At 39.8% G+C, this 21,674-nt stretch overlaps 1 protein-coding gene across 1 annotated transcript in view; it reads left to right on the forward strand.

The window, feature by feature from the left end:
• The first annotated feature begins 1,750 nt into the window (after positions 1 to 1,750).
• ROCK2 (Rho associated coiled-coil containing protein kinase 2) overlaps positions 1,751 to 21,674 on the forward strand; it is a 134,242-nt gene continuing 114,318 nt past the window's right edge. Inside the window, exon 1 of the mRNA XM_030844582.2 lies at positions 1,751 to 1,895. Within this exon, the coding sequence (XP_030700442.1) occupies positions 1,755 to 1,895 (141 nt within the window). The 5' untranslated portion in view covers positions 1,751 to 1,754. The remainder of the gene's footprint in view (positions 1,896 to 21,674) is intronic.

Below are 21,674 nucleotides of genomic sequence, written 5' to 3' on the forward strand. Positions count from 1 at the left end.
ATTTGACGTGCTTGACTTGAATCCTGCATACCTGCCAGGATTCCTTCTGTTAATCTGACAGAACTTGTTTGGATTATTCCCCAATTGTTGGACAACTGGGTCCATTCCCAGGTTTTGGTCATTATGAACATTCCGAGTAGCCCTGCTATAAAAATCTTTATGCAAGTTCTCCCCCCACCCCGCTTTGGATCATTTCCTTAGAAATGTACTTCCTTAAATGGGTTTACTGGGTCAAAGGGGCTCAATGAACAGTTTTACAGCTCTTGGCACATACTTTTCAGATTGCTCCCTGGGTGGATCTGACCAATGGCAAGGGCCGCGAGAGGCAGGAATGTGGACGAGCGGCCCCTACGACCGCCCCTCTTCCGCCCCCCCAAAAGGCAAAGACCTCGAGAAGGTCTGCGGAGGGAAAGCATTTTTCTATCGCCCTCTTGTTCTTTTCAGGGTTGGTGTTTAAGTCCAGCTGGGAAGGCGACTGTTAGGGATGCGCAGAAAGGTTTCCGGGAGTCCAGGACTCCTGCCCTGCGGACAGAAGCAGCTCTTCCAGGCCCACTTGCCCCAGGACTTGGATTCCAACCGCCCGTCCTCTTCGAGTTTCCGATTCCCAAGGCACACCCTCCCGGCCTTTCCACTAAAATCTTCGTGGCCCAGACAGGCCCCTTGCAAGCGCAGAGCTCTGCAGGCGAAGGCAGCGAGTGGCGGTCGCTATTATTTTGGCGCGGGTGATGCAAGGCCCGCATAGCTGCGCGCTGAGTCAGCTGGGGCCGGGCGGAGGCGGGGGGCGCGGACCGACCCATCCCCCCGCTACAAGCCGCCCGCCGCCCCCCACCCCCCGGTCCCGCGCCGGGTGCGGCCGGGCCGGGCCGGGTCGGGGCGGTGGGGGTGGGCCTCCGAGTCCGCGGGGTCGTCCGCCCGGGCAGAGTCAGGCGGGAGCGGAGCCGCGGGCCGACCCGAGCCCCCGGCGTGCCCTTCCCTCCCCCAGCTGGAGCTCGCGGGTCAAGTGAGGCAGTGACCGCGCGCCCAGCCATTTACCCTCTGAGAACTCAAAAAGGGGGAGGAGGAAGCGGAGAAGAAAAGAGACTCAAAAAGGAGAAATGCGAAGCCAAGCAGACAGGAGGAAACGATAAAAAAACGAGGAAGGGGGCGAGAGGACGCGGAGGCCGGCGGGCGGGGGAGGTGGCGCGCGCCGCGCGGGGCGGGGCGAGCGGGGGCGCGCCGGCAGCCGCGGGCCGAGGGGCTTGTGGGTAGCGGCTGCGCGCGGCCGTAGACAGGCGCCGCGCGGGAGTGTGTGAGGGGTGCGGGCTTGTGGGACTGAGGCTGCCGACGGCGGTCATGGGAGCGGGCTGGCGGCGGCCGTAGTTGTCGGAGCCTGGGCTTCAGCTTCCCCGAGCCCCAGAGGGCGGGACAGTCCCGGCCCGGCGGTGGCGGCGCCACTTCCCCGCTCCCGCCCTCGGAGTCCTGAGGGAGCTCGCGGCGGAGGAGCGGACCGGGCGGCGCGAATCTGACTGAGGGGCGGGGACGCCGTCTGTTCCTCGCCGTTCTCGGCCGGGCCGGGCCGGCCTCTCCGACACCCCCAGGCCCCGGGGCGCTGAGACCCGAAACCGGAGCTCGAGGCGGGCGGTGGGCCCGGGCGGAGCCCCGGCCGGAGCCGGCGGTTCGAGGGCGGCGCTAGGCCCCGAGGCGGCCGGGCCGGAGCGCGGGGAGCGGGGTGCGGGCCCGGCGGCGGCGGCGGCGGCGGCGGCGGCGGCGGCGGCATGAGCCGGCCCCCGCCGACGGGGAAGATGCCCGGCGCCCCCGAGGCCGTGTCGGGGGACGGCGCGGGCGTGAGCCGCCAGAGGAAGCTGGAGGCGCTCATCCGAGACCCTCGGTCGCCCATCAACGTGGAGAGCTTGCTGGTAGGTGGCCGGGGCCCGGGAGCCCTCTCTGCTGACCGCTCACACCGCCGATTCCCCCGACTGCCCACCCCTCCGTGCCCACCCATCCGTGGGGGGAGGTCTCGCCCCACCCCGCCCCGCTTCCGGCAGCCGGGGCCCGGGTCGGAGACCAAACATTTTTGCGACTAAGTTCCGGGAGTAGAGACCCACCTTTGATTCTTCTGTCTCCTGGAGCCGGTGTCATCCCCGGCTGGCCCTTTCTTGGAGCTCTGGGAGGAAGCACCGCTCTTCTCCTTCCCGCCTGCCCTGGGGGTTTGGGGAGGCAGCGTGGAAGGTACGCTGTCCTTCAGGCACCAGGCTAGCCCGTTTGCAAGAGCGTCATGCTGCGTGGGGACGTGAGTCCGAGGAAGCGAGAAACCTGGGGCTGTCCCTATGGGCAGTACCCACCTGGGGTACAGGACAAAGAGTTCAGTCTGAAATCTTGAAACACACAGCTAAGGTTTTCCTGTTTTCAGCTGTGTTTGAACGTTACTAGTTGCAATTTAGTGCATTTTAATTTCTGTAAATTTAATATCCGAGATTACTACACAAGAGCTAAAGAATCCATCTGAATTGTAGAATGGAATCAATCTCTCCTTTTCATTGTATCTCCTTCCTGAGATGGCCTTTGCAATCCAAATTGATAGCCACGTAACGTCTGCTAGTTGGCTTTGTTTAAGAAAGGGACATGATTTACAGATCAGACACGCACTGTAGAATGCTTGTTTATTTCTTGTTTTTGTTAGGATAGACTGTTGTATTTCACAGACTCTTTGATTAATATGCAGTAGAGATGCATTTATGGGAAAAGGGGGTGTGGGTTTTTACCCTGGAGAGGAGAAGAAAGCGAAAAAGATGCGCTGGATGTTAAATTAACCCTGGACGACTAGAATTCAGGTAGACGATCCTTGGGTCCTTCAGATATTCCCTTCCAGAGCTCCTGTTAAGCTCTACTCCCTGACAGGAGAAACCTATTGACTGTATGATGAGAAAAACTGTCTCTTCCCTTTCCAGTGACTGACTGACTTTCCTTCAGAAGCTGTTGGTTATCCTTTGAGGTTTCTGGAATCATTTGCAGAGTGACTCAGTACCGTTTGGCTGAAGTGCAGGAACTGACTAAAGAGTGTCTTTCTGTACAATGCACAGAATGTAGTGATGTACTGTATTCTGTAAGACACGTTTGACATTTCCTTTTCCCGATTTTCATATTAGTGGATTGTTCATATGTTTTCATGGGAGCATGGCACTATGAATAGTGTTTAGAAGTCTTCAGTCGGGGCTGGGATTGGTTGCATGAAGGGCATAGCTTTTCCAAGGCCAAAGCAGAGACTCTGGGCTTCACTCCCAGCATTTTCGCTTTGGTATTTTGCTAGCAAAACTTTGACCTAAGGCCAGAAAGTTCAGTTAAAAATAGTACAGCAAATCTCAAGTATTCATCAAGTTCATATTCAACCTCAGAAAGAAATTTTTTACACTTCACTTTCATCTCTTGGGTCTTTACTGATGTTCATCATAATTATTAGGGTTATTATGAGCTTGAGCCTAAGTTATTTATACATGGTAATGAGCATACATTCTTTTTTATTAAGGTATTTTCTAAATTATTAAAATGAAGGCTGTTTTTAAAAAAGGAAGCATTACACATGCTCAGTAAACAATCTGGTCCATTCATTTATTAAGTGCCTAATACAGCCAAGACACTTCACACCTTTATTAAGGTAACATACTACTGGTATGACATCAGATGCTGCTGGCTGGACGGATTTTGTTTTTGCTGTTTTTAGCTGATTAACTGTTAGGATTCTGAGTTGCAGTAAATCTTATCAGGCCAAAAATTGTCCTTTACTCTTTGAGGTTGCTGATGTTTCTATTGCAAAATGACGAGCTGAAGATTTTTTCTAAACCATGTTATAGTAAGTTAGCTTTAAATCATGTGTATTTCACTGTATCAAGTAGTAGAATGAATTAGTTTTTAAAATTGTGGTAACATGTACATAACATAAAATTTACTGTTTTAACCATTTTTAAGTGTACAGTTCAGTGGCATTGATAACATTCACATTATTGTGCAAGTATCACCACTATCCATCTCCAGGACTTTTTCATCTTTCCAGACAGAAATTCCAAGAATTAATTTTTTCTTTTTTTTAATAAATTTATTTATTTATTTGTTTATTTTTGGCTGCATTGGGTCCTGTTGCTGCCCGCGGGCTTTCTCTAGTTGTGGCGAGCGGGGTCCACGCTTCGTTGCAGTCCACGGGCCTCTCATTGCGGTGGCCTCGCCTATTGCAGAGCACGGGCTCCAGGCGCACAGGCCTCAGTAGTTGTGGCAGGTGGGCTTCAGTAGTTGTGGCACACGGGCTCAGTAGCCGTGGCACATGGGCTCAGTTGCTCCGCGGCATGTGGGATCCTCCCGGACCAGGGCTCGAACCCGTGTCCCCTGCATTGGCAGGCGGACTCCGAACCACTGCGCCACCAGGGAAGTCCCCAAGAATTAATTTTTAAAAGAGTGTTATAAAAACATATTTCCTGAAATAATGGTGTGGATCACTTTAAAGATTTGAAACCTTACCCTTTAGCCTTCATGTCACAACTGATCATTGTTTTACTGCAAATGGCATTTCTTTTGGTTTTATTATAGAAAATATTTTTCCTTGAACAGAGAAAATTTAAAGTAATATAATCTGATAAAAACATAGTCACAAATCTTATTTACTTATTCAGGAGCTTAGAAAGTACCATTTAAAATTGTATACTGCCTAAGATGACAAAAGTAAGAAGATGAAGTATACCAGAAATTACTGTATAATAGTTACTCTACGGGTACTGTAGGCTAGGCCTAGAAGGTAAAACTATTTGTGGAAAAAATATTATATAACATGTAAAGTGCTTAGCTCAATGCTTGGTACATAGTAGTGCTCGTTAAATTTAGCTCACTTCTGTGTGCATTTAGCATATTTCTAGGTAAGTGCTTTATATTTCCTTTGAAAAGGAAAAGGTTTTATTGGCAACTATTTCTTGCTATAAAATTCTGAATGAGTAGCCTTATCTTTTGAATTTGCCATCAGAAAAGTGCTTGCAGTCATCAGGCATAGCTAGAACTGGATTCCAAGACTGTCCGTAGAGAGACTAAATTGTCTTTTTTTCTCTGCATCGTCTCGTTTTATGGAGGCTTTATGTGGGTCCTTAAGATTAATCTGAAGAGAATATATCCCTTTGTGGTTGCAGATTGTGAGTTTCTTGGTATTATTTAAAAATAGAGTTTTGAGAGAGATTTGCTTCTGTAATACTTTTTTTTTTTTTTTTGGAGGGAAGGATTGTCAGTAGTATGCTTTTGCAGTGTTTGAAACTTTTGGGTAAATACCCATGTTTTGTTATCAAGACTAAGCTTCTGATACTGCTTACCCAAATATTATGGTAAAAAGAATTGTCCTTTAGTATTATGATGGAGAGATGTCTTTCTAAAGGTCTGTGCTTTTGTGTTTCGATTTATTTTTTTAGGAGAGTAAATGATTGTTATAACCTGTGGGATTCAGGCTTGGGTAAACTGTTCCATAAGGCTGGTGTTGATGGGGAAAGGTGATTAAAAATTTACTTATGATTTTCAGCCACTTAGAATACAAAACACTTTGATTTTGTTATACCTGTGAACTATGTGAAAGTATTTCTTATCACAGTGCTAAGATTTTCAGCTTGGTGATGGTTATTTGCTTATTTAAAATAAAATTGTATATGCATTTTCCCCCCACTATATAACAAGTGTGACTATCATAAAGATACAAAAGTGAAATAGAATAAAAATTGAATAAAGAAGGTTTTATATGTGTTGTTCTTTTGTGAAATAAACGTTGGGCATTTATAGCATAAATGGGATTATATTACTTTGAAACTTGCATTTTGATGGTCAGGAAATCTTTAAAGAAAATGAATTAGCTAGAGAGGTTGAAAAAAGTAATGTATAGAATTTACTAGTTAGGTGAAGTTGAACCCCTTTGAAAGTACAGGTCCACAGTCCCTCCCCCACAGTTCTGATATATAAAGAGCTCTGAAAACCTAGTTTTTGGTAAAACTTATTTGATGTAGCATCTGACCTGATCTGATGTTACAGTATTTTAGGTGATTCATCTCTCTTGGTGTAAATAGTAATAGCTTTCCCTGGAGAAATATTAGTGTTTGATTTCAGGGTGCTACCTCAGACTCCCCAGAGGGTTTTCGGGAATATACTGTATATAGTATATATACTTTATTACTAATCGAAAATCCAAAAAATTCTGAATTTGGAAACATCTTGCCCCACGGTAAGGCCAGCATAGACTAAGTAAGGAAATACTGACTTATATACACCTTAAATAGTTGCAAAGAAATAGTGGATAATTATCTTGAAGCCTAAGTTGTTGTTGTTGTCGTTGTTTTTGGTTGAGTCCTGATCAGATAGCTCTCTTTTCCCATTTCCAATTCTGAAGTATTCTAAACATACTAAGAGAATATAGCATGCAGATATGAATTATGAAACATAAAAAGGAAGCATTCATGAAATCACTGCTCAAGTTAATGAATAGAACACTAACCTATTGAAGTTACCCGTATTCTGCTGCTGCTGAATTCAGTCTTCTTTCATCCTCTCTCATCTGCTACCTGGAACATTTTTTTTTTTTAATCATTTCCTTTATTTCATAGATTACCACATTAGTATGTATTCCTAAACAATATTGTTTAGTTTTTCTTTTAACTTTATAAAGGGTTAACATCTGTGTATATTCTTTTGTGACTTGCTTTTTCACTCAGAATTACTCACATTGTGGTTTATTAATTTTCACTCATACCATAAACCATAATATATTGCTTCAATCTACTTGATGGATATTTAGATTATTTTTCATTTTTTTGCTATCATGGAAAGTGTTGTGATCATTCTTGGAGCCCATGTGAAGTTTCTGTAGGCTAGGATATATATCTAGGAGTGGAATTGTTGGGTTTTAATATATTCTGTGTTCAACTTAACAAGGTAGGGTTTAAGTTTTCCCCCAGCGTTTTACTATGGAAAATTTCAAAGTATAGTGAAATTCAAAGAATTGATAATAAACATCCATATACTTATCACCTAATTAATAGCTTGCTCTATTTGCTTTATTATATCTAGCCATCTCTTATTTCATCTATCAATACATCTTTTATTTTTGATTCATTTAAAGTAAGTTGCAGATGTGGTACACTTCTCCATTAAACACTTAAGCATGCATTTCATTAAGTAGAGTTTTTTCCTTTAAAGATTAAATTTACATACAATGAAACAAATCTTAAGTATCGCATTGATGAGTTCTGACAAATGCACACATCCGTGTAATGCAAATCCTTATTGAGATATAGGACACTCTTATCAACCTAGAAATCTCCCTCATATGCCTTTTCAGCTAATTCTACACCCCATTCTCTTGGAGTCAGTCGCTCCTCTGATTTGTTTTTGGGGGGGGTAACTAAAGATTACTTTCATCTTTTCTAGAACTTCATATAAATGGAATCCTATATAGTATGTACTCTTTTATATCTGGCTTCTTTAGTTCAGCATAGTTTTTGAGACTAATTCCTGTTATTTTGCGTATCAGCAGTTTGTTCCTTTTTTATTGCTAACTAGTGTTCCATTATGTGTATAAACCACAATTTATTAGGCATCTTCTGTTGATGGATGCCTGGGCTGTTGTCAGGTTTTGGCTATTTTGTATATAGACTTCGGCTGTTAATAAACTTTGCTGTGAACAATCTTGTAGTAAGCTTTTGTGAGGTCATATTTTCATTTCTCTTGAGTTAAATATCTAGTAGTGGAATTACTAGGTCTTAGGGTAGGTGTATGTTTAGTTTTTTTAGAAAAATGTCAGATATCTTCCCCAAATGGTCATATTTTACATTAACACAGCAACCTAGGAGAGTTCCAGTTCCTCCCCAACACTGAGTCTTAAATTTTAGCCGTTCTGTGGGTGGGTAGTAGTATTTCATTGTGGCTTTAGTTTGCATTTCTCTGATGACGAATGATGTACTTTTTTATGCACTTAACTGGCCATTTGTATATCTTCATTTGTGAAGCATCTGTTCAGATATTTTGCCCATTTGAAAAAATTATGTTCTTTCTTTTTGAGCTGTACAAGCTCTTTATATATCCCAGATACCAGTTCTTTGTCAAATATGTGGCGTGTCTGTTTCTTTAATCACATTTTTTCATGGTTATTGCTTTTTCTGACTAAGAGACTGTTGCCTATCCCCATGTCACAAGAAATTTTCCTTTCCTTTCTTTTAGAAGCTTTATAGGTTTACTTTTAGGTCTGGGATATGTGTTAAGCCAGTTTTAGTTTGGGGTCAGGGTTCATTTCTTTCCCTCATATTCCCCAAATCCAGTTATTTTGACTGTCGAACAGCATTTTTTCCTAGGTTTATTGAGATATTATTGACATTTAACACTGACAGTTGATACACATGTATTGCCAGCTGTTTACCACAGTAAGGTTAGTTAACACACGCTTTACCTCTCATAATTACCATGCTGTTGTTGTTGTTGTGTTGAGAATATTTAAGATGTACTCTCTTAGCAACTTTCAGGTCTACTGTACAGTATCATTAACTATAGTCACCAGCACCAGTTTTCAAAAAAATATTTTTCTTTTTCTTGTTGGATTGCCTTGCTTGGCACCTTTGTCAGAAATCAGTTTACTGATAGGTGCACTTTTTATTTGCTTTTTTATCACCTTAGTAACTATATCAAGTCTTCACTCATGGTTCTCCTGTTTAACCCATGCTCTGTTCAGAATTCTTTTTTAATTTTTTAATTTTTAATTTATATCATTTTACCTGAAGGAAATGGGCAGGCAATCATGGTTGAGACAGGGAAACATAGATTTTATTGTTTGAAGTGAAGTAAGATTTGTTATTTTTTAAATTATAAAAATAGTATGTTCTTATTGTAGAAAATTTAGAGAATAAAGAAAGGTATAAATGCAAGCGACCCTTCTACATAGTCTCCTCACATAGAGATAACCAGTGTTTAACATTTTGGTGTAAATATCTGTCTGAAAAAATTAAAATGTAAAAGAAGTAAAATTACGCTATATATGTGCTTTGTCGTTGTTTTTAACACTTAATGAATAATAGAAGCTTTTATGTAGTCACATTTATTAGTCTTCTCACTGTAGAGTGATTTCTGGCTTAGATGTCATGCTTAGGACATTCTCCATTATCAAGATTATGATATCATAGACCTGAATTTTCTTTTAGTACTCTAATGGTTTTATTTTTTTATTTTTTATTTTTTTTTGCGGTACGCGGGCCTCTCACCGCTGCGGCCTCTCCCATTGCGGAACACAGGCTCCGGACGCACAGGCCCAGCGGCCATGGCCCACGGGCCCAGCCGCTCCGCGGCATGCGGGATCATCCCGGACCGGGGCACGAAGCCGCGTCCCCTGCATCGGCAGGCGGACTCCCAACCACTGCGCCACCAGGGAAGCCCTGGTTTTATTTTTAATGTTACTTTTATTTCACTTGGAATTCTGATGGAAAGTATGAAGTAGGGGTACAAAGATTTTATCAGGAGATTTGTCTAAGTATCAGCACTAGAGTTCCCAAAATATTAGTTGGGAGCCTCTGTTTATATTTCTGTATTGTCATATAACTTTCTGTTTGGAGGGTGGTGCTTGGGGGAATAGAGAGGGTAATGATTATAGGTTTGGTCTCCACTTGAGCTTCTTGAGTTTCTTCATGGAAATTATACAACTTTGCAACTATACTTAAAATCCTATTCTGTGCTTATATATATATATATATACATATATTCCAAAAATATATAAATATGAGCTGTTAGTGATAAGGGTTACTGGTAAAGAGAATGTGGATGACTGAGAGCAGCTTATTATAATATAGCCTTTGGGGGGAAGAAAACCACAAAATAACATTTTCATTGGTAGCTTAGCTTATTTTATAGAGCTTAATATTTATTTATTTTAAATATTTATTTATTTATTTGGTTGCACCAGGTCTTAGTAGCACTGGCAGGCGGGCTCCCTAGTTGCGGCTTGCCAGTCCCTTAGATGTGGCATGCGAACTGTTAGTTGCAGCGTGCATTTGGGATCTCGTTCCCTGACCAGGGATCGAACCCGGGCCCCCTGCATTGGGAGCACGGAGTCTTATCTATTGCATCACCAGGGAAGTCCCTAATATTTAAATTGATGTGAAATCGTGGTGGCATTTGGGACTCTACTAAAACTGTCTCTTCTCACTTTATCCTTTTTTTTTTTTTTTTTTTTTTTTTGCGGTACGCGGGCCTCTCACTGTTGTGGCCTCTCCCGTTGCGCAGCACAGGCTCTGGACGCGCAGGCTCAGTGGCCATGGCTCACGGGCCTAGTCGCTCCACGGCATGTCCCCTGCATCGGCAGGCGGACTCTCAACCACTGCGCCACCAGGGAGGCCCTCACTTTATCCTTGATTGGAGTCATTCTCCTTTCCTCTCATCTGTGTCATCTGTACTTTTTTTTCCTTTGAAGTATGATTAAATTACAGAGATATATTTGTAAATTCTTCATTTCAGTGTCCCAGATGACCCTCACTTATCTTTTTAGAAAGCATTTGGGTTTAGCATTTCTGTGTTTATATGTGTATGTGTGTGTATGTGTGTGTGTGTGTGAGTGTGTGAGAGAGAGAGAGACAGAGACCGACAGAGACAGAGAAAAAGGAAATATTGAGGTTCACTTTTGGTTCATCATTGATAATCCTTTGGGGAATGTTTCAGAGTCCAAGAATGATTATATGGTTTGTTGCTTCATTTTGGTAAGGTATGGATTTTTCAGGTCTGATATCTGAAGTGCTCTATAATTTTATTTTTGGTTATAGTTAACTGATCACTTAGTACTCAGTGTGTAATTTCTTTTATTCTCTAAAAGAGTTTCAGACTTTTTAAGTTTTAAAGCAACTGATAGAAATTTTCTTTATTTTCAAGAGATTATAGACTTGGAACTAATTTTTAACATTTCATTGTTGGGGTTATTTTTTATGCCATGGAAATGAATAGTAGAGCCTCCTATTACTTTATTTAGATAGAAACAGAGCAGAGCAGGGTTGGCATTATCTTAATTACCTGGATGTTTTTGATGAGGAATGCTTAAGAAACCAAGTTTAGTCTTATGTACTTCTTGGCTTTTGAGTTTATTTAATGGACAGAATACAAGCTCTTTTAGGACCTGGGTCTTTTTTGTCTTCCTCTTGATATGTCTTGTAAATATTTGTTGAATAAACTAACAAATAATTCTTTTTTAAGTAACAGGAGTGATAAACTGTAGAAATATATCCCTGCTTGAAGAGATACTAAAGTATTCCCCAAGTAAAAATTTTGGTATATGTTCTTGTCACTTATTTCTTATCTCTCTATGGGAAGGAAAATAAGTAAACGTGTATATGCAGAGAGGATATGGGTGATAGAATTAATTGGAAGGTTTGGGTGGTAGAATCAATTGGAAGTCAAGCAGGAAAGTGAATTGTGATTTGAATATTTTCTGGATTGTGCTGAAGCAGTTTGTCTTGGAAAGTATTTAAGCTTTTATTCAGTGTTTTAGGTGAAGTAAAAACAGCTCATGTGGACTGAACAACCTTTATCATTTATCATGTGTCTTCTGTTCTCTGTACCCCCTAACTTTTCTTCTGGTTAAACATATCCAGTTCCTTCTTACGTACCTAGGTGATGCCTGTGTTGAAACAGCGTTTCATGAGTAAGGGCAAATGAAATGCTGGTGGTGTGTTCGCAGGGTGAAATTCCTTAAAATGGCATGTTTGCTGTGATTAATGGTAAGGCAATATTCGTTAACAAAATTAAAAACAAAGCCAAAGGGCATGAGAGATTTTGATCAGGATTCAAGAGTGTTATTACAAGTCACTATGAATGACTGTTTTGAAAACTTTTCAGATATTATCAGGCATTCTGATTACTAGCCCCAGCCAACCACTGATTCTGTTCTGTTTCAATAAATTTTTCTTTTCTGGAAATTCCATACAAATAGAATGACACAATATGCAGTCATTTGTTCTGGCTTCTTTCACCTAGCATAATGTTTTTGAGGTTCATCTACGTTGTAGCATATATCAGTACCTTGTTCTTTTTTTTTTTTGTGGTATGCGGGCCTCTCACTTTTGTGGCCTCTCCCGTTGTCTGGACGCGCAGGCTCAGCGGCCATGGCTCACGGGCTTAGCCGCTCTGCGGCATATGGGATCTTCCCTGACCGGGGCACGAACCCGTGTCCCCTGCATCGGCAGGCGGACTCTCAACCTCTGCGCCACCAGGGAAGCCCAATATCTTGTTCTTTTAAATTGCTGAATAATATTCCATTGCATAGATATACCACATTTTGTTTATGAAATTACTTTAATGTCTTTATTTCTCTTGGCTAGATTGCAAGGAGTGGGATTGCTGGGTCATATGGTAAGCTTGTGCTTAACTTTTAAGGAGTGAACAAAACGTTTTCCAAAGTGGCTGCACCATTTTACATTCCCACCAGCAATGTATGAGGGTTCCAGTTTCTCTACATCCTCAGAGAACGCTTGGTGTCGTCTGTCTTTGTGATTATAGCCATTGTAGTGCATGTTGCTAATGACACGTGAGGCTGAACACAATTTCACGTGCTTGTCAATTTTGCTTGTTCTTTTGATATTTTACTAATCTACCGTGAATGTGGTATATAAAAGTTGTTTAATTTTGTATGCCACAGGCGAATTCTGATGTTTAAAAATAGAATGTGTATAAATACAGATCACAGCCCTTTGTAGGTGGAATTATCCTACTGACTAGTGCCTCTGCTAGTGTCTCCACTAGTGCCTCCTAATTAATACTAGGCTTTTTTTCTTTTAAACCCTGTTATGGTACCTTTTTCTTCCAAGTAATGTATGAGCCTTGGTGAGCTGTGTAGGCCCTGTAATGGCAGTAGAGTCTCTACTAGTTGGGTTATTCCTAAGCTAAAGTTGAAGTACTCCTGACATACATATGGCCTTTAAATGTTTCTCCATTCTGCTTTGTGCTCATCTTTTTTTTTTTTCATTATTTTGAGCATCTTGAAGTAAGCTTATTTCTCTCTTGTTGACCCAACATTCATCTTTATACTTTTCTGTTTTTTTTCTCTTTTTTTGCGGTACGCGGGCTTCTCACTGTTGTGGCGTCTCCCGTTGCGGAGCACAGGCTCAGAGGCCATGGCTCACGGGCCCAGCCGCTCCACAGCATGTGGGATCTTCCCGGACCGGGGCACGAACCCGTGTCTCCTGCATTGGCAGGCGGACTCTCAACCACTGTGCCACCAGGGAAGCCCGGAAATAATTCTTTTAATGTTTAAGATGCTTTAATATATTAAAGATGAATTTAAAAAATTTTTGGTCATAGTGATATTTATTTTTCTACAAGGAAAGTGCACTAGCACAGTTGTCATGCACTTTGAGGCCTGCAAGGTGTAGTGAAATGTGTTTTTGTATGTTGAAACCCTGTAAAAATATTTAAAGTATTATATGTCTAAACATTAGTATGATTTTGAAAAATGCTTTACCTTTTGGGGATAACTTATAGAGTTACAGTTTGTGGCACTTGAGACTTTTGTGCATTGAATAAATAGGGCCATTTTTTATTGTGTTACAAAGTGGATAAAGTTCAGGTTGAAGTTGAATGGTTAAAAATGGTGTATTATGGTTGACTAGTGTGCCTTTGTTAAAAGAATCAAAATTTAAAAAATATTTTCTTCATGGACCATTAGATTTCATCAAGTGCTGCTAACAGGTTATATAGCCAGCATCTATGGGAATTAGCAAAGAATAGGGGAAAAGATATCAAGGTTGCGATTTTGTTTCAGGGAAATGATATGCCAAGTCAGAAATTGGGAAAAGAGATAATGCAAAATGTAGTATTAATATTAATAACAATATTCCATCTATTCTAAATTTAGAAAAGTTTGGAGTTACCTGAATATTTGGAGTTGCTTTTAAATATCTAAAACACAGACTTTGAATTTTTATACTGGGTTTCCATGATTATATTTCCCAAAATATAATCACTGAAATTAGTATGCAAATGAAATAATGACGAATTTTTTCTCTGAACTTTAAATGCATGGTATGATCCTACATTAGTTGCATTCAACGTGAAACAATTTTTCTTTTTGTTTTACATTCTTTCAAAAAGGTAATCTTAAGCTTTAATTTAATAAATGCATTGGAAAAATTTCCCTACTGGATTAAAATAAAAGGGGAGAATATATTCATATATCTGGAAATTTAAAAACTTAATACCAATACAGTTTATGTCTTAGCTCTTAGAGGTCCTTTTAGTTAAGATTTTTCTAATCTATATCTGCTAAAGCCAATGGCTAAGGCAGTAATTTTCAAACCTCGTTATACATAGGACTCAACTAGAGATTTTTAGAAATATTGATGCCTGGAATCCACCCTCACCCGTTCTAATATAATTGGTATGTGGTGTGACCTGGGGATCGGGAGATTTAAAAGTTCCACATCTGATTCTCAAGTGCAGGAAAATGTGGGAACCACTGAGCTGAGAGGTGCAGTATTCAAAGATTGGCAGAGGGTCCATTGGGTGCAAAAGGTATCTGAGAAAAGGAGGATTTTTTTTCTTCTTTTATATTTATGGCTCAGAGAGGCTTGAATGAAGCCAGAAAGTCAGAATTACCTGATGAAAGCCAGAATCACAGCTAGGGTGCTTGGTGGAAATGGTGTCAGATCTTGTGATTTAGATTGTCTATAGTGGGGCCAGGAATTTGCATTTAAACAAGCATGTCAGTTGATTCTTTTTTTAAAAAATAAATAATTAATTATTTTTCGGTGTGTTGGGTCTTTGTTGCTGTGCGCGGGCTTTCTTTAGTTGTGGTGAGCAGGGGCTACTCTTCGTTGTGGTGCGCGGGGTTCTCATTGCAGTGGCTTCTCTTGTTATGGAGCACGGGCTCTAGGCGAGCGGGCTCAGTAGTTGTGGCTCCAGGGCTCTAGAGCACAGGCTCAGTAGCTGTGGCGCATGGGCTTAGTTGCTCCGCGGCATGTGGGATCTTCCCGGACCAGGGCTCGAACCCGTGTCCCCTGCATTGGCAGGTGGATTCTTAGCTCTGCGCCAGGGAAGTCCCATCTCAGTTGATTCTGATTCAGGTAATCTTCAGGTCAGAGTTTGAGAAACACTATGTGTTGCTTCTTATACTGATTGAAAAAAGCCAAAATCAAATGGTTGAGATCTCTGGCACACAGAATTGTGTATGTGGAAAACGCTGGCGTATGGAGGGATGCCAGATTTTCTGAAATATCAAGTGTCATCACATTTTGTATCTTTTTTTAGAGCTCCATAGGAATCAGACCAAGGCTTTTCTTTTTCTCATTTTAGAAGAAAATTTAACTTGCTGAGCTTTTATGAAAGGAGAATCAGACAAGATACACCAAAGAGAAATAAAAAAAATTTTATTGTAGTAAAATATACACAATACAAATTTCAATGTAGAAATGTTATCATTACATCTTACCCTTCAGTGGGAAATATAGTCTACAGAGACTTACTGTCCTAGAAATATATAATCCTGATGTTTTACATTTAACAAATGACGATGGGAAAATAGTGACAGTCTTTTTATTCCCTGACAGTTGATTTAATTTAGGAAGAAGAATTTCACTATAAAAGTATGGTCCTTCAGAGAATAGCACCTAAAGCAGGATGGTTTATATGTCTGTGATTGTTATCTGTGTTGAAAAAAATAATAAAATCATTCAAAAATTATTTTGTGGTCTCTTTACAAGCAAGCAAAAAAATATTGTAAAATATTCAAAACCCTTGTATTAAACTATTTTGAAATTTTATTTTCAAAGCAGCCTTCAAGTCATTGGTTACATTAATAGTCTTCTTATTAACATGTTACTGTTTAGATTTTTTAAAAGTATACATTCTTTGCAATTATTTCTCTTCACATCATTTAAAATTAGAGATATCCAGATGATTCATAGGCAGTGTTTAAGATATCCGTAGTTTTCATTCACTAAAGTATTTGTATATCAGATTTCCTGTTCTTAGGCCATTTTAATTTTGGTGGTTAAGGGATATGTGCATATTTCATACATTTGAAAATTAAAATTTGCATTTATTGATTCTTGTCAAAATAGTTAAGCTCTTAGAGGAATAGCAGTTGTGACTTGTCTTTTTTTTAGTGTTTGAAATCTTCAGCAACTCACTTTTTGTAGATTTTATCTTGTGGCTAATAAAACTGCATAATTGTGGCCAAGGCACAATTAACTAATACTTATGAGACTAGGGTGATACATAGGTAAGAGTATCTTTAAAGCCCTAAATTTTTGTGACAGTTTTATCTTTTAAAACATATCCATCCTTTCCAAATGATTGCTAAATAGAAAGATAACTACAAATGTGAAACATCTGAAATTGGGTGACCCTTCTTTTACTGCCTTAATATACTTCTGCTATTGTCTTTAGAAGTTTGTTACATATAATTTACTAACATTTCATTGGAAGTGTTTTTCTGATTTAGAAACATTTTACAATGATTAGTGATTAGAATCCCTATTCCATAATACCTCAGTATTTTATTGCTTTAGTCAGCTTTCTAAATCCTTGACAAAATGCAATTTAATTTGAGACTTCATGGTTCCTTATGCCATATCCATGCTAAAAAAATTTTAAGGTATTATTCCTGACTGTAGCTTAAGTGAAATATATTGCAAAATTTAAAATTAGATTATGAATGTGTTTTGTTAATCTTATATTCAGGCTAGTGAAAAACTTAGTCACAAAAGCAAGGTATTACATTATAAAAGAATGAGAAAACTGAACTAAAGGATTTTACTGGTAGTTCTGATAAACTATTTCTGCTGCAAGCATATATTTTTGTATAAAAGGGGAAGCTGTAAAATTACAAATTTTGAAGGCATTACTGAAAACAGATTTGTTTTCCACATTTAAGACATTTCCATAATAGGAAAACAACGGATGATACAAATAAAACTAAATTTAGAAATAATAAAAGGAAACTCTAGTACAAAATTGGCTTATGAAATTTCCTTCAGAGGGAAGTCATAAAGTAAAACACTTACATTTTTAAGAAATTAATTACTGATTTTGGAGGGAGGGAGTTGTAGAGAGGGGATTGCTATAAATTTTAGCATAAGGAAGTTTTGTCTTTCAAGATGATATGGAGAATGTGAGTCCCTGGCATAGTGTTTTACTGTGCTTCTTGTCCTCACTTATAAACAGAATTTTTCAGTTTGGTTCAAGTTAAAATAAATTTGTGAAATAAAAGTTAAAAAAATCTGAACAATGACTTGCTTATTTCAAATTATTTTCTGTAAGTAAAATTCCATTGTAATAAGTCCATAAAATGAATCCTGTTTAAGCTCTATTCATATATGAAAATACAGATGAATTTTTTCCTTAAGAATTTTTTTTTGGTCTAAGGTAGTAAAGATGGAAAAAAATGAAATGGCTGGATTCTTTTCAAGCGTATTTTTAGAAGAGAAGCAGAGTAGTATAATGGAAAGAATGCTGGATTTAGAGTCAGAAGACTGGTGTTAATTAATTAGGTGTTTCATTAATTATCTTTCTGTCCATGAGTGATAATTTACAAGACTCTATCTGTCTACCTCAAGGAGATGTGAAGATTAAATTCAGTGCGGAACTAACTATATGTGCTAGTTTCTGTAAACTGAACAGAACTTTAGCTGTTTTACAGGCAGTTGCAGAACTATGTGTAACACAGCCTATGTTTTCTATGTCTCTGTCTTCAAAAAGGTATGTGCATACAGAATCAGTCTCCTGATGTTAGCCTGATATTTCCAAAAAGGTAGCACATTAATTTGCACATACTCATTTCTCTTAAGTATTAAATTAATGAATGAAAAGTGGTGGCATTTTTATTTTTTAATTTAATGAGGATAATTCATTTCATTGGGTGAATATTTGCTTATATGCATTCTTTGGATTACTTTATTGCACTGCAAATGTCACTTTTTCCCAACTGATGTTTATTCTTTTTCAGTAGGTATGATACTGAATTATCAAAACAGAGTCTGGTGTTCTTATGTAATGTTTAAGATTTCAGAAATCCTGACATAAATATATGAGGAAGAGTCATGACAGAAATTTTAAACCATTGCATTATTCACTTGCAAGAATATTAATTATGCTTTATATAAGGTTTACAGGAGCATTTGGGTTGCACCAACAGTTCTTAACTGTGGCTTGAACTTAGCAAATTTTGGCCTACATTTCTTTTTTAAAATTAATTAATTAATTAATTTTTGGTTGCGTTGGGTCTTAATTGCTGCACGTGGGCTTTCTCTAGTTGCAGAGAGTGGGGGCTACTCTTCATCGCGGTGCGTAGGCTTCTCATTGTGGTGGCTTCTCTTGTTGCGGAGCACCGGCTCTAGGTGCACAGGCTTCAGTAGTTGTGGCTCGTGGGCTCTAGAGTGCAGGCTGAGTAGTTGTGGCACACAGACTTAGTTGCTCTGCGTCATGTGGGATCTTCCCAGACCAGGGCTCAAACCCGTGTCCCCTGCATTGGCAGGTGGATTCTTAGCCACTGTGCCACCGGGGAAGTCCCCTGGCCTACATTTCTTAACACAGGTAAGTTTAGGAGCAGTGATCAACTATGGTTTGGAAGATGTAAATTGCAGATGTTATGCTGTATTACCTCTGATATAGATTCTGGTCTTTAGGTATACCAGGGTAATTATACATTTGTCATCTAGAAAAATATACACAGGTAGCATAATAGTATATGATCATTCTGTATTGACGGCCACGCAATCAGTAACTGATTTTCTTGGCTCATGTAATTTCAGAGCTGATTTGGGGACTTAGGATCTGGTAACAGAGGTGGGTCTTATTGTATAAGTCCATTGTCAACTGTTTAACAACCTCATGAATTTGTAATTTGTATTTCTACAGGCTAGAAAAACTGAATTGGTATCCAGACATAATTTTTTTTTTTTTAATCTTTTGGCTTTACTGCGTGGCATCTGAGATCTTATTAGTTCCCAGGGATCGAACCCTCACCCCCTGAATTGGAAGCTCGGAGACTTAACCACTGGATCGCCAAGGAATTCCCTATCCAGGCATAATTGAAATGAATATGGGGAGAGTTCTGTTGGTAGCCACTGTTATGGTGATACATTAAACACTTTCCCTGTTGTGGCATTTATGAGTTAGGAAATGAATTTTATCTACTTTTATTTTTTTAATTTCATGTTTTTTCTTAGAATAGAGAGTCTTCAGCATAGACTGTTTTCTGTTTTGTGGTTGGTGTCTATGCTTAGGTGCCTATCTATCTGTCTCCATAATAGCAGGACATGGCTCACAGATGATGGACTTTGGGGAATAGAGACTTATCTTCAGAGATGTGAAAAGGAAGAGAGTGAACAGAACCAATCATCTTTTCACCAATAATTGAATATATCATGTTTTTTTATACTCTTACCTTTTGTCTCTACCTGGAATGCTCTCTTTCCTCCTCTGCTTTTGTCAATTTACAAAAAAACAAAATAAACTTCATTTTTTAACTGCAAAAGTAATACATGTCTTTCTAAAAAATTAAAAATTATGGAAGTAAATGTAAGTTTTCTTCTTAGCCCTCTCTTTTTGATCTCAGTCTTCTGAGACAACCACTTTTTAACGCATCAGGGGATCACTTTCCCTTTCTCTGTGCATAATATAACAGCATATTGGTGTTTCATTCCCCCCCCCGCCTTGCATTAAAAAAAAGATACAGGGACTTCCCTGGCGATCCAGTGGTTAAGACTTAGCCCTCCAATGCAAGAGGTGCAGGTTCGATCTCTCGTCAGGGAGCTAAGATCCCATATGCCTCGTGGCCAAAAAAACCAAAACATAAAAAAAACCCAGAAGTAATATTGTGATAAATTCAATAAAGACTTTAAAAATGGTCCACTTCAAAAAAACTTTAAAAATTAAAGCTTACAAGTACTTTTTTGTTTTTTGGTACGCGGGCCTCTCACTGTTGTGGCCTCTCCCACTGCGGAGCGTAGGCTCCGGACATGCAGGCTCAGCGACCGTGGCTCATGGGCCCAGCCGCTCCACAGCATGTGGGATCTTCCCGGACCGGGGCACAAACCCGTGTCCCCTGCATCGGCAGGCGGACTCTCAACCACTGCGCCACCAGGGAAGCCCCTTCTTTGTTAACTTTTATATCTCAGTTTATTGGCAATATGGGGACTAAAATCTAGTTTTTATGGTAATGGGGCATAAATGCTTTAAAGATAATTTGTTTTCCTTTCATTTTTATTGACATATTATTGACATACAGCACTGCATAAGTTTCAGATGTACAGCATAATCTCTTGACTTATATAGGTTGCAAACTGATTACCACAGTAAGTTAATTAACATCCATCACCTTACATAGTTATATAGTATTCATTTTTATGTCTCTTCTCAGTATCTAGCACAGAGCCTATAGCACTTAGTATGTGTTTAGGAAGCTTTAGCAAATGGTTAGTCTGACTCCCAACTGGTAGTTTATATGTAAGGTTTGCTGCCTCCTTTTGTGGGGGAGGGAGAGGGTTGGCTCTTAACTTAATGGTAGTGGTTCTAGTTCAACCCCTTCATTTTACAAACGAGGAATCAGATCTAAAAGAGAGATATCTTATTTGGTTAATGAGATATTTTTATTTCTTTATCACACTCTACTAGGTGTTGTGATATAGCACCTAGTGCTAATCATAGCAAAGCTCCAAACAGGGGGTTATCTGTGGTCAGGGACAAATGTTGACTTCTATAATCTGAGATAGATGGTACGCTTTTCTCAGTTCTTAACAGACCAAGCCTAAGCAATGAGGCTTTTGCCTGATGGTCTTAGCATGTAGCCTTAAGCCAATACAATTCATCCAAATTTCATTTGGCTCCTTCCAAAAGAAGTCTGAGTCTTCTCACACACTAGAAACAGACTTTTCTAATTGCAGTTGTTCCAGGCACTGGCAGACTCCTGAGAGGCCTGATGTCTTTTCTTCCAGAGAACTCTTGAAACCTGTTCTCTTAGCTACCTTCCCGTGAAGTGACCACACCAAATCTCATTTCATTGTTGCCTTTTCCTGCCTGAAGATATAAGCCCTTATACACACATATCTCTTCTCACTCTTGTTCCCCTGCCTGTTCTTCCCCTGCTTTTTAAAAACTTTCCCACCCTTCTTCTAAGGTTAACATAATCACTTGCATCTTCAAATTCTTTTCTGAATGTTACTTTTATATTTGTTTAAATAACACCTATCTTCCTCTGGAGAGAAGGCCCTCTTTTCTGGAACTTGTACCTGCTTTTACTCTCTACATATCTCAGTGTAGGAAAGGGTAGGAGGGGGTTTCCTTCGTTCCACTGCAGTGCCTATAAAACCTTCCTGATAAAATTCCTGTTGTTGAGTCTTGTGTAGTTGAGGGTATACATCTTCTCTTGCTTACTGAAGACGTAGGCTTCTGGCTTACAGACTTCCTTTTTCTGCAAGGTTGTGCCACCATTCCAGATGAAATCAGTGTTTATGTGAACAGAGTACCCAGGGCCCTGGCTTCACACGGTTTCATCTCTAGTGGTCTTTATCTTCACTTGATTCATTTGCTTATTCCCATGAAGCTACTCTGGACCTCACTATTACCTGAAATCAGCTTCACCTTTGAGATCATTAATTTAAACTTCTTGCTCCTGACACTGATCCCTTACGCTTTTACTAAACCCACTCATCAGTGCTTGCAAGATCTGC

This window comes from Globicephala melas, chromosome 12, assembly GCF_963455315.2.
Source record: "Globicephala melas chromosome 12, mGloMel1.2, whole genome shotgun sequence".
NCBI lineage: Eukaryota > Metazoa > Chordata > Mammalia > Artiodactyla > Delphinidae > Globicephala > Globicephala melas.